Source organism: Silene latifolia, chromosome X (genome assembly GCF_048544455.1).
Source record: "Silene latifolia isolate original U9 population chromosome X, ASM4854445v1, whole genome shotgun sequence".
Taxonomy (NCBI): domain Eukaryota; kingdom Viridiplantae; phylum Streptophyta; class Magnoliopsida; order Caryophyllales; family Caryophyllaceae; genus Silene; species Silene latifolia.
The window spans coordinates 79,488,113-79,507,878 of record NC_133537.1 but is presented as its reverse complement, the minus strand read 5'-3'; the positions used below and the strand labels follow the sequence as shown (position 1 = coordinate 79,507,878).

The 19,766-nt window shown below is 36.7% G+C and overlaps 1 protein-coding gene across 1 annotated transcript; it reads right to left on the bottom strand.

The window, feature by feature from the left end:
• Positions 1-1,184: 1,184 nt before the first annotated feature.
• LOC141623423 (uncharacterized) lies at positions 1,185-5,522 on the bottom strand. Its single transcript, XM_074439533.1, has 2 exons — positions 4,978-5,522; positions 1,185-3,080 (listed from the first exon to the last, which is right to left on the bottom strand). The coding sequence occupies exons 1-2, from the start codon at positions 5,203-5,205 to the stop codon at positions 1,740-1,742; spliced, it is 1,569 nt and encodes a 522-aa protein (XP_074295634.1). The 5' UTR covers positions 5,206-5,522; the 3' UTR covers positions 1,185-1,739.
• Positions 5,523-19,766: the final 14,244 nt, after the last annotated feature.

Here is a 19,766-nt window from a genome sequence, read left to right as displayed (position 1 = left end):
TAATTCGGGTCGGCTAGAGCGATTCGAAGACGATCACTGGCGGCCAATTGCCATGTGATAAGTTGTGACATAATAATACAATGGTCCTATTTATACCTTCGTTTAGGAATCACTAAAGAACAAACTCCCATCGTCATTGCTCTTGTCACCCAACACCATAATCTCCAAAAAAGCACCAATCACAATCTTTTATCCTTGGAGAACAAGCATAACAGAGATCAAAGCGTTGACTTGCAAACACATTTACACAGTTTTGTGGGCCATGGGCTTTCTTGAAGCCTAAGCCCATTCTTCTATAAATACAGGATTTAGCACTTGCCTCATTTTCATTCTTTTCTTAGAATTCTACCACTCGTTTCTGAAGAACTAAGTTTTGAAAGACTACAAGAAGCTCGCATAACTGAGAAACATGGCAACATTTGGTATGACAGAGATCTACGTGCTCCGAAAGCTCGAGAAAAAAAAAATGGAAGAGGAAAAGAAAAGGAAAAAACTCAAGAGTGCGACAAGGACAATCAAAGGAGAGAATGAGGATGGTATGACGATTTTGTCTTATGATGGTAATACTATGATGAAAAGTGGTTGCCTCTCAAGCTTGTATAACAAGATACGCCCTTCGTCTCTTTCGATTAAATAGAAGTGGCGGATCTTAAAGAAAACCACAAGTGAATCCCCGGGCTTGGATCTTAGACAAATAACGAAAGGCCGGACTGGATTTATACAGTATAATTATTAATACTTCAAATTATAAAGTTGAAGCTCAGCCCAAGCCTAACCATCCTAAGCGTCTCTATTGCTAGTAAGAAGAGCTGACTACCAATAATGAGCTTTAAGATGTGAATTGCCGACTCTATTCTTTTATCGGTGTGTTTTAATTGGCGTTTGATTTCTTAGATAACTCGGTCATCAGGTAGGCTGTAAGTTGTACCTGTGTCACACACGCTATGCATGTTTATGTTTGGAGTAACGGACTAAAATCTCCAAAAATGAATATGAAGTTCAACTCTATCTTCTTTCCTTAATAACAATCTACCATTTGTGCCAAAATCATGCAATTAGCAGGCTCACATTTCAGTTAGCAGGGTCACATACAATAATATTTTTACAGCATAATTGTACAAGAAAATTTGTAGGTTAAAACTTTGAATGCATGTTCGTTTGGCTGCAATTTTTAATGAGAGCGGTAAATCAAAACAAAATGTAAGCTTATTCATGTTCATTCCCCATTTACATGAAGCTACTACGAGGGTAAAATCATAGAGAGGAAAATACATTCTAAAGGAACTGTGACTAATTGAGTAATTGACTACCCTATACAAAACTGTTCATTCCAAATTACATAATGTTCTACCTAATATAATGTTCCTCTCAACCTAATCTAATTATATAGCTGCTTATTGCCCTTCTGAGTTTTCCGACACAAAAACAAAGAAAATGTAATGAAAAAACACAACAAAAAGGAGATGAGGGTCTGAGAATGATTCAAAGAAAAGATGATTTACCCAAACTATGGGGGCTCCTAATGATCGGGAAACTATGATCCTGTCTGGCAATCAACACTCACATTAACGCTTAGATACTTCACTTTAAGCGGAGAATATATATGAGTCATTTGCACAATATAGCCCGAGTCCGACACTTAAAAACATATCGGTGGTGGTGTCTGATACTTCTAGCTGCGACTGAGTAGCATATAGCTCAAGGGGGCAGGATTTGAAGCTTGAAATTTTGGAAATAACTTACGCTGCCTCCTCATTGTTTTCAGAAGTTGAGCGTGCTTCACCAAGTTTTCTCAGTCTCATCTTCTCAACTTTCTTGGGCAAATGGGAGTGTAGAGACGGGTCATAAGTCGGACTGTGCAGTGGCCGGTACTCAGGAAACAGTCTACCATGTCTGTACTGGACCCCACATGCATTACAGAGTGTTTTCCGTCCTAGAGGACCCTCCCTCCATTGTGGAGTCTTTGTTGTCTCGCAGTGTGCGCACTTCTTAACTGCTCCATTAGAGCGATTAGGCAGTTTAAATTTCTTCCTCGATGTTGGTTTAAAATCTGGATCTGGATCTGAATCTAAATCTGAATCAAGCATATCACTAGGTTCCCAGGTCATATCTCGAATGACATTCGGCTTTTTAGCACGATGATGGTCTATCTCAGTATTCTCAGCCATTATAATTGCTTGGACCTCCCTCTTCTCATATGGTTCACAGCACTGATGCGTAGTCTGGGGCTCACTTTGCTGATCTTTCTGAACTGACACTGAGTCTCTTCGTGATCTCGAACATGTTTCTTTAACCCTATCTAGCACCGAGCTATGCAACGCTGGATCTAACTCAACAATGAGGGGGTTCTCTGGAGGGACTATGGACAAATCAGTGGTAGGACTGTCAAATCTTTGAGTTCTCTTGGGTTGGTAGTCGGCAGAAAGCAAACCTTTTTTGAACTGGAGACCACATGCATTACAAAGAGTCTTGCAACCTAAGGGGCCATCCCTCCATTGAGGGGTATTTCCAGATTCACAGTGCAAGCATTTCTTGCCTACATTCATTTGTGGCTTTACAATTCTCAACGGACGGGGGTAGGAAGAAAGCGAGCCTTTTCTGTACTGGATTCCACATGCATTGCAAAGGGTCTTACGTCCTAAGGGACCGTCCCTCCATTGTGGGGTGTTTGTAGAATCACAATGCACACATTTCTTGGCTACTTCTAGATGCGGCATAGTGTTTGGATTCGGATTTTTTCCAGCGGAATCCAACTGAAGCAAATCAGTAATTTTCCGTGTCCTAACCAGATTGTCTGTGCAAGAATCTATTGTTTCATCCAAAGCAAAGGATTCCATACTATTCGCTGAATTAAAGCGAGAATACTCCTTTGCAGGGTGCCGGTGTTTGCTCCGAGCACGTTTATTAGAGATGGATCTCCTTTGAAGGACAGATACAGGGCTAAAGGTGCGAGATTGGTTCTGGGAAGACTCGTTATTCAAGGCCGACGAGTTGCTTTCCACAGAGGTCAAACCTCCGCTAGTGAGAGAATTATGAGCACATTCTGACGATTTCAGATCCGCAATGTGTTCATTCGAATGCTGAGGCAATAGAGAAAAATGAATAAGATCCATGTACATTCGACAAGTACTCAAAAAAAAAAAAAAATCATAGTCACCAAAAACAATATCACAAATTAGAAAATAAAGTAGAAACTGGGTCATTAAACTGGATAACTACACAGTTTCTGATTCAATCACTTACTTTCGCAATCCAAATGTCAGGTAGCTGTGTTACCCTGACTCTTCGACGCGGTATCGTGTTTGACACGTGTCGCAGTTTTGGATACGACTATTTCGTGCGAGTTTTTCAGTTATTTGGTCTAAAGTGAAGTGTTTGTGTCGCGTCGGACACACGACACGGAAGCTAAGTGAAGGGTAGGAGTAATATACTCATCTAGTTTAATGGATAAAGTCAGGGACTTGAATTTGAAAACTCATCTACGTGAAAGCTGTCATTTGGCTCTATTTACATCCAAAAAAAGCAGACTTGTGAAGTTTCAATGCACTCAATTATAAATTAGGCTGAACATAATCTCTTTTACAAACTGAATTTTACGAGACAAATGTACAAACACTAGAAGATAAGCAAACAGCCTTAGAAAGTAAGAAGTGTTGTTTGTATTACATAAAACTTGCACACACTCAAGTGGTTATGAAGGTAAGAGTTAAAAGCACATATATCTAGTAGTCTACAGTACTGTTCCATCTCATGCTGAAGTAAAACTAGAAAAAACTCTGCTAACAACAAAGGGTCGGTGGTAAGAGATCGAAACATGAAAGATATACAGAAGAAACAGAATGATGCTCTTAGAGTAAAGAATTCAGAAACTGTTTAAAGATTTAGATGGATAAAAGCCCCCTAAAAGAACTTGGATGTTCAAACAGCATCGCTACAAGCCTTCAGAAGAAGGCTCAAACATAAAAGTTTGAAAGGGTAGAAGAGTATCTACCTAAACCTTCTAGAATGGATTCATGGAAAACTCACATAACTGACACACCAGAAACTATAACATGCTTTTTGGACTGAAATATGTTAGAAGCCTAACAGTAGAATGAGATTTGAATGATGATATAGAAGAATGGATATTAAGTTTAGAATTAAGCACGACAGTGGTTTGGCAAATGTTATTCATGGCATACAATATAACAGGATAAAACTCATATCAGATGATTGTATAATGTATATTACTACAGCGGACTCATTTTATATTTTTATATACTCTCTCGTTTCACAAATGATTTACTGACTTGTTTTGACGCATATCATTGTCTTATACAACAATAAGATCAATCCTTCTGGCATAGATTAACAAGTAGTAAATTTAACGAAGAACTGTCAGAAAGAGAGAAATGGATTCATAGAGCTGAAGAATGTACTCAGATTTATACGACTATAACAGCATGAAGTTTGAGCTGAGAATTATTCATTGGCTCATTGCAGCACATTATAAATTTAACTTACTAAGAAATACACCGGAGCTAAATACTTGAGCTTGGGGAAGATACGCAGTCTCACCCGTAAAACAAGACACACTTGCAAAAAGGCCATTTCGAAATTACTACAGAGTATCTACTTATCCTCATTTTCCATTGTACATTTACTACATCATCATCATTTCAGTTCCTCGAAAGCCCGTCCCCAACAGGCAACAGCAGGACAGAGGATGAATGTATGCAGCCTTACTCTTATCCAATTTAGGTAGTTTTTGTTTACCAACACATAGAGGAGGATGTTTGTAGATCTATAGTTACAATTTTTCAAAAAGCTCAACCTGATCTCCATAACTAGTAAATCTAGTGCAAACACATAACAAATCTGCAAAACCCTATGCACTAACATTACACACAACTCATAACAAAACAATGTAAAACAGAAATTAATCAGAAATCATAAAACATAAACTGAGAATTTGCAAGGCAAAGTCTGAAAACTCACAGAAGACTCAACATTCCATTGAATTCCTTCGCCATTAAATGCCATGGATTCCTGATTATCATCATGTTCAGCAAACCAAAGTTCACCATCCAACTTGCTATAATCACCTAACAATTGACCATACTGATTTACAATTTCATCATCAAATTCTTGCCCACATAAATTAAGGTCAATGGGTAATTTACAATTCCCTGAATTTGCAATACCCTTTTTTTCCGAATAATCCATTTTTGTAAATTTTGGAAGAATCAGGTGCAAAATGCCTACTTTTTATCATTAATAGGTAAGATTCAACTAAATGTTGCAGCAAATTAAATACTAATTCTGTAAATGGGAATTGTGCATGTTTGTGGAAAGCAATGGAATCTTGTAGTATTAAAATGTTTATTTACAGAAGTGGTCGATGGACTTGGATCAGATCTGATCTGAGCTAGGACAATGTAAGTTGTACAGTAAAAAATTTGTTCCTAAATTACAGCATCACAAATCTGGTCAGACAGTCTTTTTACCACCTACCCGAGGATTTGTTGGTGTTATTGAATTAACTGACAGGTTGGTCTAGTTTCGGAGAATTGATAATTTACCGCTTTTTACACGGTAAAAACCAAAAAGGCTACACATGCACGAGGTGTATGAAAAACTCGTACACAACCAATGACATCGCGACACGTGGTAAACTAGGGTTAATATCTATTGGTTAGTGTAGGGTTAGGTTAGTAATTTTAGATGTGTGGTTAACTTGTTAAGTTACTCTATATCAGGTCAAAACTCAAAAATGTTGTTGAAGAATTAAGAGGCTCAAACCCTTGACCTCTTAATGCATATCTACTTACTATTATCATTATGACACATCCATCTCTTTGTTAAATTTTGTAAATCTTTTGTTATATGTATGTGTAAAATCTGAGTGAAAATAATAATTATCTATAATAATTATTAAATATATACTTTTAGTTTATATTCAATGTAATGTATTTGCCGAGTTAATTAAATGTACTACAAAAAAAATTGAACAAAATATTTTATTTACTTGTAATAATTATTATTTGTACCTGTAGTTTACATTTAACTAGGTTTGCTGCCCGGCCTCGCCCGGGCTACATATATTCACCATTTAAATTTTATTTTTTATAAATCATAATTACGTTAGAATTTTTTAACACATACATTTACGATTTATAATATATTGTTCTATGCTATAACTTGAAATTACGATGAGATGCAAAATTTATCAACAAATTATGAGACACATTCACTTATTCTCCCGCTGTTGATATTATTACTTCCACGACATCTCCCTTGTTTATACTATTATGTTCACTACTACTTCGCTTACTATTGTATCTTTGACTATTCCCGCTATTTTTATAGTTAAATTCACTATTATCATTAATTTTATCAAACTTATATACGGAGTATTAAATAAATAAAATATTTTCTTAAATCAAATTGTTAGGTATTTTTTCATACTTTGTCCGTTGTTACTTGTTCCTACTGTTACTTATATAATTTGTTTCACTACTCCCGCCATCATTTTTTTTCACTACTCCCACATTTAATACCATTAAATTATTAATTTCACTATTATCATTCTTGCTACTATGACTTTCACTATTCTGGCATTTATTATTGTTACTCTTACCACTCAATTGTGTGATTACTTTCATATTTACTACATCAACTGTTGCTACAATTAATTTCACTATTTATTAAGTTATTTGCTAGTTACACAAATTATATAAAGCTTATATATTTAAATAAATTTATCAAATATTTGTTAAATTTTTTTCTTGCTTAATTTTATCATATTAAATTTTATATTAGTTATCATCTAAATGTATTACAGTTATATAATTAAATAAATACGAAATATTATACTAAAATAATATTAGTCTAATACTCCGTATGAAATGTTAGACTAAAATAAGTATTATATGGACCTATATTATAGATTTAATTCGACCTGTCAAATTTCGTCTCGACCCGATCCGACCCGTTTTTCCAGGATCAAGACCCGAAACTTTCGACCTAACGACCCGTTAGACTCGAACTCGAAATGACCCGTTATTTTAGGGTCGAGACCCTACCCGAACAGATCGACCTGTTGGCTCGGAGATAAATCAAGAATTTTATTAAAATATTAATATTTATATATTATATTTAAAAAAATAGTTAAAAAATTACTTTTTTTTTATTACTTAAAATAAAAAAACACAACTAAAAAGTCAATTTTATACTTTTATAATATTTAGTAACAAAATAATTATTAAAAAAACTTTATTTTAATAATTATGTCAATATAATTAATGTGAACATTGATTATGATTTAAATATTAATTTAAAATATTTTACATTTTTAAAAACATATATTTTTTGATTAAAAAAATCATTAAAAAAAGGCGTTATGTATATTGGAGATATATAAAATGTAACTATAGGTACAGTCTACAGATAATAATTACCATAAGTAAATAAAATATTTTGTCCAATTTTTTTCAAGTACATTTAACTAACTTAGCAAATACATTACATTAATAATAAACTAAAAGTATATATTTAATAGTTATTATAGATAATTATTATTTTAACTCAGATTTTACACATACATATAACAAAAAATCTACAAATTTAACAAAGAGATGAATGGGTCACAATGGTAATAATAGGTGGATATGCATCAAGACGTCATGGGTTCGAGCCTCTTGAACAACATTTTTGAGTTTTGACACTTCCTTAATCTAATTAACTAGAATAAGTAACAACTTAACTACACATGTAAATTTACTAACCTAACCCTAAACTAACCACCTAAGGTCAAGTCATAATTGCCACGTGTCACACTCTAATTAGTCGTGTATGGAAATTTCCATACACCTCGTGTATGTGTATCAACTTCCCGGTAAAAACTGACTGATGTTGATTGTTGTCAATTTGTTGATTTTTTTTCCAAGAAAAAGAACATATTTACATACCGCCTAGTCTTGTTATAGATGGATATAGCTAAAGACGGGCCAAATAGCTTGAAAGTGGTGACATTTTTGGCCCCCACCACCGCACTTGTTGCTTGTTCTATTAAGAATCTGGTATTATATTTGGCCCGTCTTTAGTTATAGACAGATATGTGCCGTCTATTATAAGATTTTGTGCTTACATACATAGGATCTTTTTTTTAAGGGTGTTCATTGCCATCCGTACTCTCTCCACACGCTTATTTTTAAAGGTGTTCATTCGTGGTTCGGTTCACCGAACCTCTAATTTAATTCCGTTCGCACACGGTTCGGTTCGGCAAAACTCTGAACCTAAACTGCACCGTTTCTAACGGTTATAAACGGTTCGGTTAACCACTTTAAACGGTTATTAGCGGTTCGGTTACGGCTAACCGATGGCTAACCGATAATCGTTCTACATATATTTTTTTTTTCAATTTTCGTTATTTTTTTCTAATAGTTTAATAAAATTTTCATTATATATTATACGCAACAATAAAGTTAATTACCTAAACTTTTGCATTAATCAATTTAAGAAATTTTGAATTTGGATACACTAAGAAAATTAAACGAAAGAAAAGTTTTTTTATATAATATTTAATTTTTTTGCTTACTTTTTTGTGAATGGTTCGGTTCGGTTAACCGGTTTTCTAAAACTGCGAACCTTAACCGAACCGTTTCCATAATAAAGTCAATGAAGCGGTTCGGTTAACCGAACCTTAAAAATGCATGGTTTTTCGGTTTTTTGGTTCGGTTATTGCAGTTCGGTTTATTCTGAATACCCCTACTTATTTTCACCCCATTTGCTTTTGGAAGGTCAGAGTTTCGAACTTTAATCGTAAATAAGTTGGAGAATAAAAATTATTAGATTATAAAACAAAAACATTTACACTTATTTTCAAGAAAAAAAAGTAACATATAAACGTCAAAAAATACGGTCAAAGTGTCGTCTTGGAGACCGCAATAAAGCAAATGGGGTGAAAACAGATGTGTGGAGTATAAGAGAATGGTAGTTATCTAAGTACACAAATTCTCATTATAGACGGGCATATTTGTCTATAGTAAGAGATGGGTTGGATCCCTCTCACAAAGAGGCAAGTGGGAGGGCAAGTGGAAAACCAAGTGGGTTACCATTTGGCCTCCCACTTACTATGTGAGAGGGATCCGACTCGTCTCTCATTATAGACGGATATCCCCCGTCTATAATAAGACTTGCTGATCTAAGTAATAGTAAAAATTTCGTCTTGGATCGTTATAGGGATTATATGATAAGAGTAGTTGTCTAGGTAGTACTCCGTAGTAAAATGTTCATATTATCATCAAGGGATAGTATTTGAATCTTTTTTACCATTGAAACGGATATTATTATCTTAGGTAAGACTCGCAGTAGTTTTTATGTTTTGAAGGGTGAAAACCATATTAACTGAGTATATTTTAGCCTATAAAAAATTGCGAAATTCTACGGTTTATCCTTGAGTTTCTCGGTTTTCTATGCTTTACCCCTGAACTTTTGAAATTTTATGATGTACCCATGGCCTCTATACATTAGTCTATACCATTACCTTATTTATTGTCTTGGTTAACTTAGTTTCTTAATTGATCTAGTAAATCCTCTATTTACCATTCCATTTACTCGATAATCTACTTATTTACATATTAGTTCGCCGAATTACATATAATCCGCCAAATAGTATACAAATCTAACTAGAATTTTATCAAATTAAATCTCCACTATCATTTCATACTTCTTAATGGGGGTTAATAGTAGTTTGCTCTTATTAAAATTAAAGTCATTTGTGATGCTTCTCAAACAGGATGGTTATACAAGATTAATAAGTTAGAATAAAGGTCAAAGTACGATTATTTTTCTTTGAAGGAAAAGATTAATTCATTAATAAAACGCCAAACGGCACTTACAAAAGATAGGTATAATTGAAAACAATTCTAATAGAAACCAAAGAACAAATTTCTCCTGTAAAACTACGGATCTCAAAACATCATATGACAATTCGGCTCGTCCTTGTATCGCTCTCTTCATGTAGCTTTTAAGGGGATCCTTCGTTTGATTCATTGATGGAGAAAATTTATCTTCTACTGGCACCATAGATCGCTGACGAATAACGCATATCCATTGTAGAGTCGTATGATGAATCATCAACAAACCGCTTTTATCTATAAATCCAATAATAATACTAAACCCTAGAAATACAAGGACTGAAAAAACTCCGAAATTGGAGACGGAAAAACGGATCTCACCAAAGGGAGACTTTTATTGATTAATTCATAATATTTCATACTAGTAATTGATAAATAAAACTATTTGAGGGGCTTACCATCGATCAAAGGTCGATGGAAGCCCCAGATTTGATTGATGGAGGCTAGGGTTTTTTTAGAGAGAATGAGGAGGAGAAAATTGAACAAGTTTTTAGCATAACACCATTTTTGTCAAAAGTACGGTTATTTGATAATGATAAAGTAAATGAAGTGTTGAATAAGGTCATGATGGAGAAATACGTAAGACAAATTTAGGGATATCATGTAAGATATAAGAAAGTGAGGGAGGTATAATATAGAAAATCGAAATCTCAGGGATATAAAGGTTTCATTATTGATATTGATATTTTACTCCTTTAGTACTCGGAAAACTCTTCTAAGATTGATGTACATGTAAGAAATGAGAATCAACAAATACTCCGTTAGATTAACAAGATTAAAAATTGTTTTGGTGTCATTTTTATTTAAAATAAAATTCTAAATGTACATTGTTGTAAAATTTAGATATTTACAATTAAAAGCGAAGTGATAATTTACCTCTTTTTACATGGTAAAGAATAACTGATGTGATTGTATCAATTTGTTGATTTTTCTCCCTACATAAGAAAGGTTTGATCTTGTAAAACACAAACTAGGAATTAATACAACAACAACAATATCCGAGCCTTAATCCCGAAATGATTTAGGGTTGCCTAACATGAATCATCCTTTAGAATCGTTCATGGGTGATTGCACCTCTTAAAATGGAAAAGTAAGAAAACGAAAAACTGAAATGCGAATGGGGAGTGAAACATAATAAAAAGTCAAGGTAAACTTTTAGGTTTGTAAATCGAATCCCGGATTTTTTTTACAACAACTTAGAATTTAAATCGAGAAGAAAGATTAAAATGATTTTTGAAAATCAAAGTAAAACTTAATGTTACAGAATACTTTCAAAGTAAACCACGTATTATTAGAAAAGAAAGGTTTTTTTTTGTTAAACGTGTAATAAATCCGAAAAGAACAAAAGATATTTTAAAAAAATAAACTAAAAACACTAAGTACTTCAAATAAGAGTAGATACCAAAAATCCACATGTATCATTTCCCTCCATTGTGCTCTCTCAGTCATTATTCCCTCTTTAAACCCGAGAAATATTACATCATGTTGTATCACTCTCAACCATGTCTGTTTTGGTCTCCCTCTACCCCTAACAACCTTTTATGTTCCCTAGGTCTCGAGTGTAATACCACAGGTTTCTGACCATGGGTTACTCGGTCAACTAGGGCTTACTCGGCCGAGTAGGGTGTTTGGTGTCCTGAGTTTGGGTTCTGATGCGTTGAACTCGACCGAGCTTGTTGTTACTCGGTCGAGTATGGCGTGCTCTCGGCCGAGTAACCGGTCTGACGGGTTATTTCCGCGATTTTGATTAAAATAATTAGAGAAGTATAAATAGCGTGTTGAGCAGTTTGTAATCAGTTTATAAATCATTATTTTACAAAATCTAACGACATTCTAAACTTCTCTAATTATCATCATTTCCTAAGCCAAGGGTGATCGTGTTGGAGCCGGTGTCCTCCAGTTAGTGCGGATAACGTTTAGTGCGGATAACGTTATTGCACGTACACTTGTACGGACAAGTGGGAGTTTGTTGGGGCTGGTGTCCTCCACAGTTAGTGCAATGACATATAAATCTCTAAAAGGATCAAAGGGTATACTTTTGTATTATTATTAGTTGGTCCACGTTTATCAATAACGGTTGGCTTGCTAGATAAGTTTGACGCTATTGTCATACAGATGGCGGTGATCAACTGGTCCCTAAAAGTCACACCTATAGGATACGTTTGAGAGATGTGACGGTATGAAAATACAGTCATGTTGATGCCTAATATGACTAAGCAGTTAGTCGGAGTTATTGACTAATAATTAGTCAAACGCGATGTTGAGATAATTATTTAATACGGATTAAATAATAATGGCTAAGGTGAATTAAGCAGTTAATTCGTAAATTGAATATAAACGATTATATTTAATTAATGTATATTGAATTTAATTAATTATACAATATTGTCATTATCGGACAAGTATTAATATATCGACTAATTCATGTTACTAGTCGATGTTTTATTATCCGATAACGAGTGACGATTTATAATTAAAAACCCGTCATATACATTTTAGCAAAACGAGTCGGACCACGAGTTAAAATAAGGAGAAAGTGGAAAGCCCACTCCCTCCCTATGTCACGGTTTGGCCGAGAATGAACAAAAGGAGAGCTTTCTCTCCTTTTGACCTAATTCATTTCATTTGCACAAAAATTAGGTTTTTGGAGAATTTCTCTCTGAAAACCTAGATCTCACATCAGAAAAACTCACAAAAACTCTCTCAATATTGCAAGGCAATTAGAGAGTAATTTCTAGCACAAGGGGCATAGTCTCAGACGGTCTTGGGGTGCAACGATTAGGAGGAAATCTATATTGATTCCTGTTCTTAGGCCGAATTCACAAAGGACCCGAGGTTGATTTTATTCTCTTATCGTTTTCTCTTGTTTTTCGTTTATGACAATTATTCACATGTTAAATTTGCGTTATAATCCTTAATTTTAAGGGAATTTTACGGATATTTCCCTACAAGTGGTATCAGAGCGAGGCCACGTAAATTTTTCATTGTGATTTTCATTAAACGATTTGAATCGATAATTTTTTTTTGCATAGAAAACCGTGCGGCCGAATTTTTTTTTTACACGGCTGTTTTCTGTTTTTTTCCTTCTTGAAAACCGTGACATGCTTCTGTTCACGGCTGATCGATTTTGTTTTCGTTTTGTTTTTGCATATTGTTATTATAATCGGTCTTTATAACAATATGTTAAAGTTTTATCAATTGTAGATTTAATTTTATGCGAATTAGATCAAAATTGCAATTGGTTTTGTTTTGTTCAATCGATTTCACGAAGGTTTTGGCCGCGCTGAAATTTTGAGCCGCTGTTTTTTTTTGCTCTCTTTTGCTCTCGGTAATAGAAGCCGAAATAAAAAAAAAAAAAAAAAATTCGGTTATTTTTTCGGCCATGATATGTACATAATACGGATTTTGTGCACTCGCTTGATAGTGAAACGGTTCACTCACGTACCATTTAGTTATTTTAAAACAATTTAAAGTAACGGATTATCATGAATTAAAATTAAGGTTATAGAAGCGGTTTTGTCACATAATTTTAATCGTTAAAAGGTGGTTTGGATAAATTTAACATAATTACGGAATTATGTCACGAATAAATTTTTGTTTTAGTTGATGCATTTTTATTTATCGTTACCTTTGAATGCCTTGAATTTTTTTTATTACGTATTTAATTTTACAAACGGTTGTAACTTAGTGTGGCCTTAGTAGAACGTGTTACCGTAATGATGGAACACGGTCTTGGTTGTATTTTGAGATCTCGCATCTCCGTTTTGTTTTTTTCTTTTCCTTGTAATTACAGTTTTAATTTAGAATGTAAATAGGTTTATATTTTGTAAATTTTAAATTGTAATTTTGAGAAGACCAAAGATGGAGATCGGATGCTCACTTCCGCTGCATGGATCAAGATGGAACATCAAGACAAGCTTCTCGGGTCCAACGGTGGATTCCAAAGTTGTATTACGTTTATCTTGCTAGGATAGGCCACACTAGGACTTTTATTTACGTTTTGCATTCTTTTATTTATTTATTTATTTTTTAACGTAACGATTATTTGCATCATATTCCGCCTAAAACCAAACCACCTAATAATTGCATGAAAACTGACTCATATAGAGGTTACGCGTTAGTTTTCTATGATATACAGATATCACACGTTTTTACTTAAGCCATCACCTAAGTTAATTCATTCACGTAATGCTGGATTTTCGTTCACTTAAAATGAATTAAAACTAAGTTGATGGGATCTTCCTCGTATAACCAAAAATTGAGAATAGTCTTTATAGGTCAAACTCCAATGAATCCCTTCTTCGTCGGTAGGCATAATATGACCCCTTCTACGTCGGGTAAGTTGGAACTGATTGACCTATTTTATCTCAACACTATGGTCACTCGTACGATCCTGTGATTATGGTGGACTATAGATAGGATTTACGGAAATCTATCGACCGAGAGTTCTAACGGTAGAACTAGCCAAACAGTTGGCTTATCAATTTACAGAAATTGAGTCTTGGGATCATTTGTATAATTCTTGAGGTAGATCGATTATACAAGTGCAATGAGTCTACACGTTAAAATGAATTTTAATTAGACTTAAATCACCTCGATGAGTTGCTTATTTCGTTTTGTTTTTCCTTTTTTTTTTTTGTGTAGATCACAATCATTTAAATCGCTAATAACAAAATGGTGGTCGTCCGAACGACCCAATGCCAAGTGCCACATTGGACCGTGAGTCCCGGCTTCGGATCTTCATGAATCGGATGAATCGATCAACTCGATCAAGAATGATGGATCAAACTTCGCGGATGGGAGGCGGCATTACGGAATGCTTGCCATTGCTTGACGGGAAGCTCAAATATCTGATAGAGCCCATCCCGCCAAACCCAGGCCCCACGGCTGGAGCTAACGAGATCGCCACGTATAGCGATTTCGTCATGGAAGCGGGTGCGATAAAGAACGTACTCATTTTTGCAATGGAATCCAATTTGCAGAAACGCTTCATAGCCCAAGGTGCAAACAAGATTTTCACCACGCTCACTAAGGAATTCTCGAAAGCACCGAGAATCGTGACCTATGAGCATACCCGTCGCTTCTTTGAGGCGAAACTCCAGAAGGGCCAACCGGTTAGCCCACACATTCTCAGCATGATTGAGAATGTCGAGAAACTGGAGGCACTTGATTGTAAGATCAGTGAGAACATCGTGATTGACCGCATGCTTCATTCACTCCACGATGGTTTTGCGCTCTTTAGAGCCAATTACTATATGAATGATTTGAAGAAAAGTCCTCATGCACTACACTCTCTTCTCGTACAGACCGAGAAGGACATGAAGTTTAGTGGGAGCATGAAACAGGATGTTCTCGTTGTGTCAAACAAGGGCAAGGGTAAGGGCAAAGCTCGAGCGGACCTAGCGGGGCAAGGCGAAGTTTAAGAAGTCGGGATCAGGTAAGAGTGGGCCTGGTGAGTCGAGCACCTCACCAGGCGCGACAAAGAGCAAGACCGGTAACATGAAATGCCACCATTGCCACAAGACTGGGCATTGGAGGCGTACATGTCCTGTATACCATGAGGACATAAAAGCAGGTCGCGTTACTCCTGTTGGTATGTCTTCTTCTTCTTCTACTTTTATTCATATGATTGAGATTAACCATGCAAGTTACGGAACTTGGGTACTAGATACTGGTTGTGGTTCTCATCTGTGCAATCATGTGCAGGGGCTCCGAAACATCGAACCCCTCGTAAAGGGTGAGGTGGACCTGCGTGTTGGGAATGGAGCACGAGTGGCTGCCATCTCAAGGGGAACATATGTGATCCAGCTTCCTAGCAGATTTGAGTTATTTTTATATAACTGCTATTATGTACCCAGTCTATCCAAAAACATTATTTCAGTTTCTGCACTTGACAAACTTGGTTTTTCATTTGTAATAGAGAATAATAGCTGCATTTTCTCATTACACGATATGATTTATGGCAAGGCAGTCTCCATGAATGGAATTTATGTTTTAGATCAGACCACTGAGATATTGCACGTAATGAATAAAAAGTTAAAGGTTGGTGACAAAGATCAAACTTATCTATGGCACCGCCGTATGGGACACATTAATGAGAAACGCGTAAAACAGCTCATAAAGAATGGAGCTATCTCGGCCTTTGATTTTCAATCATTTGGCACGTGTGAATCATGTCTCATTGGCAAGATGACTCGAATTTCCTTCAAAGGTGTTGGAATGCGCGCTGCTGACCTATTAGGACTCATACATACGGATGTGTGTGGACCTATGTCAATCACCGCACGAGAAGGCTATAGGTATTTCATCACTTTCACGGACGATTTAAGTAGATATGGCTATGTCTACTTAATGAAGCACAAAAGTGAGTCCTTTGAGAAATTCAAAGAATACCGAGAATCGGTACAGAACCAATTGGGTAGAAAGATTAAAACACTACGATCAGACCGTGGTGGCGAGTATCTTTCACACGAGTTTGATCAACACCTCAAAGACTGTGGGATTGCCTTACGCTTAACTCCACCTGAACACCTCGGTTGAATGGTGTGTCCGAACGGAGAAATCGAACACTACTTGATATGGTTCGATCCATGATGAGTCACACCGTATTGCCTGATTCATTGTGGGGTTATGCTCTTCTGTCAGCTGCTCTAATACTTAACCGAAGTCCGTCTAAAGCTGTTGACAAGACTCCATATGAACTATGGAAGGGAACGGTACCTAACTTGTCCTTTATACGGGTTTGGGGCTGCGAGGCTTATGTCAAGTGGAGACACGAGGATAAGCTCGGCCCGCGATCGGTCAAGACATACTTTATAGGTTATCCTAAAGGAACACTTGGTCATTACTTCTATTCGCCAACCGAACAACGTGTATTTGTTGCGGCTAGTGCGACATTCTTAGAGAAGGAATTTCTCGAGAACGCGAAGAGTAATAGAACCTTCGAGTCATCGGAGATTCCGAACCAAATACCGAGCAACCATTGGAGGAACCAGTTTCTTCAATCCCTACCATGTTAATATTCCCGAGGAACCTAGGAGGTCGGGTAGAGTCTCTATTCCTCCGGACAGATACATAGGTATGGTCGAGGAACATGACATAGATGACATTCTGCTCTTAACGAGTAGTGAACCCGCAACCTATAAAGGTGCCATGACTAGTTCCGACTCAAAGCTATGGCTTGAAGCCATGCAATCCGAGATGGACTCCATGTATGAGAACAACGTATGGGATCTTGTTGACTTGCCTGCTAAGGTTCGTCCCCTTCAATGCAAATGGCTTTACAAGATAAAGCATTCTGTGGAAGGTCAGCAAGATATCTATAAAGCACGACTAGTTGCTAAAGGTTTCACCCAAGTGCCAGGCTTGCACTACGATAAAATTTTTGCACCCGTAGTCATGCTGCGTTCTATTCGGATTATCTTAGCGATTGCCGCTTTTCATGACAATGAAATTTGGCAGATGGATGTGAAAACCGCCTTCTTAAACGGTTATTTGGAGGAAGAGTTGTACATGGTACAACCCGAAGGTTTCATCGATCCTGAACATCCTAAGAAAGTGAGCAAGCTTAAGCGTTCCATTTATGGACTTAAGCAAGCTTCTCGGAGTTGGAATCATCGTTTCGACCAAGTGATAAAAGAAAACGGATTTACTCGATCGGTCGAGGAACCATGTCTATATATCAAGTCGAGTGGGAGCAAGATTGTCTTCATAATATTGTATGTCGATGACATACTCCTGATTGGGAATGACATACCTCTCTTAACTTCGGTAAAAGTATGGTTGAAGAACCATTTCTAGATGAAAGATCTGGGTGAGGCACAAAGAATTTTGGGCATCCGTATCTATCGAGATAGATCACGTCGGATGTTATCTCTCAGTCAGGAGTCTTATATAGACAAGATTCTAGAGAGATTCAACATGACTAACTCCAAAAAGGGGTTTCTTTCTATGGCTCCAGGGGTGCATTTGAGCAAGTCTCAGGCACCAGAGACACCAGAAGAGAAAGAGCGCATGACCCGGATTCCTTATGCTTCGGCTATAGGATCAATCATGTATGCCATGATATGCACACGTCCGGACGTGGCATATGCATTGAGTATGACAAGTCGATTCCAACAAAGATCCGGGTGAATCACATTGGATGGCTGTCAAGAACATTCTTAAGTACCTACGGAGGACTAAAGATTGGGCGTTGACTTATGGAGGCGATCAAAAGCTATGCGCAACCGGTTACGCAGATGCTAGCTTTCAAATGGATTGAGATGACTCGAAATCTCGATGCCCCGATTCGTTTTTACTCTTAATGGCACTGCAGTCACCGGAAGAGTTCCAAACAAAGTGTTACAAAAGAGATTCTACGATCGAGTCCGAGTACTATGCCGCGTCTGAAGCTGCAAAGGAAGCGATATGGATGCGTCAATTCTTACAAGGACTATCTGTAGTGCCTAGTTCGAATGACCCGATCACCATCTATTGCGACAATAGAGGTGCCATCTTCCAGGCTAAGGAGCCTAAGTCTAGCAACAAGTCTAGACATGTACAACGGAAAGCTCATCTAATCCGAGATTACGTGGAGCAAAAGGAGGTAGTGATAGAAAAGATTGCTACAGATGATAATATAGCAGATCCTCTCACTAAACCATTACGACAAGATAAGCATGAAGGACATGTTAATTCCATGGGAATTAAACGTGTTCCTGAGTTGTAGTACTCTTTTATGGATTAGATTCATTTCCTTGTGTACTCTATACGACATCATCGTTTTGATATTTATATATTTTGTTTTTCATGTGGAGTTGTACGACAATTTTGAACACCACAAAGTGAACTGAACAAACATTATATTATGGTCCTTAATTGCCCACGTGAGTGATAACTCGCAATTATTTTGTGACGTTGGTTGATGGTGGGTTCAACGAGCCATAAGTCAAACGGTTGACTGACCAATCACAGAGGCGAGTTATACGGATATCTCGTAGGAAACAATTGTGACAACGACGTGGAGTCCTAAATGTTTTATAACATTCGGTGCCAGGTCGTGGATAGGACCTCCATGGTGATCCTAAGAGTCGATTCTTTTGACTATCGACTGTCTCTTAAGACTAAGGCAGATTTTGGGTGACTTTGGTTTCTTTCTCATGGTCATCCGTAACAGGGGCCAAGTAGATTGTTTCGGTCATTTCATGCTTTGTGCTTAGATCGGCAGAGTCGAGTTGAAGGAAATATTCAGCCTTTATCGGTACTCGATATTTCTCGGGGCCACTCGAGGAGTCAGAATCGAAATGCATGGCCATGCTCGAATACGAATTCGTTTTATCAGTTAAGTTACTCTCTAGTCGGGGAAACCACTCTTGATACAGATCGATTGTAAAATACGACCTTTGCGGATACGGATCAGCAAATTGTTTTACATTGAGTGGGAGAAATTTTAAATGGATATGAGAATCGGTTATCGCACATACACTTGTACGGACAAGTGGGAGTTTGTTGGAGCCGGTGTCCTCCGATTAGTGCGGATAACGTTATTGCTCGTACACTTGTACGGACAAGTGGGAGTTTGTTGGGGCTGTGTCCTCCACGCTTAGTGCAATGACATATAAATCTCTAAAAGGATCAAAGGGTATACTTTTGTATTATTATCGGTTGGTCCACGTTTATCAATAACGGTTGGCTTGCTAGATAAGTTTGACGCTATTGTCATACTGATGGCGGTGATCAACGGTCCCTAAAAGTCACACCTATAGGATACGTTTGAGAGATGTGACGGTATGAAAATACAGTCATGTTGATGCCTAATATGACTAAGCAGTTAGTCGGAGTTATTGACTAATAATTAGTCAAACGCGATGTTGAGATAATTATTTA

Coding starts and splice junctions, on each gene's coding strand:
- LOC141623423 (XM_074439533.1), bottom strand. CDS start 5,205: ATGGATTATTCGGAAAAAAAGGGTATTGCAAATTCAGGGAATTGTAAA. Junction 3,081..4,977: donor AATGGAATGTTGAGTCTTCT/GTGAGTTTTCAG, acceptor CTATTGCCTCAG/CATTCGAATGAACACATTGC.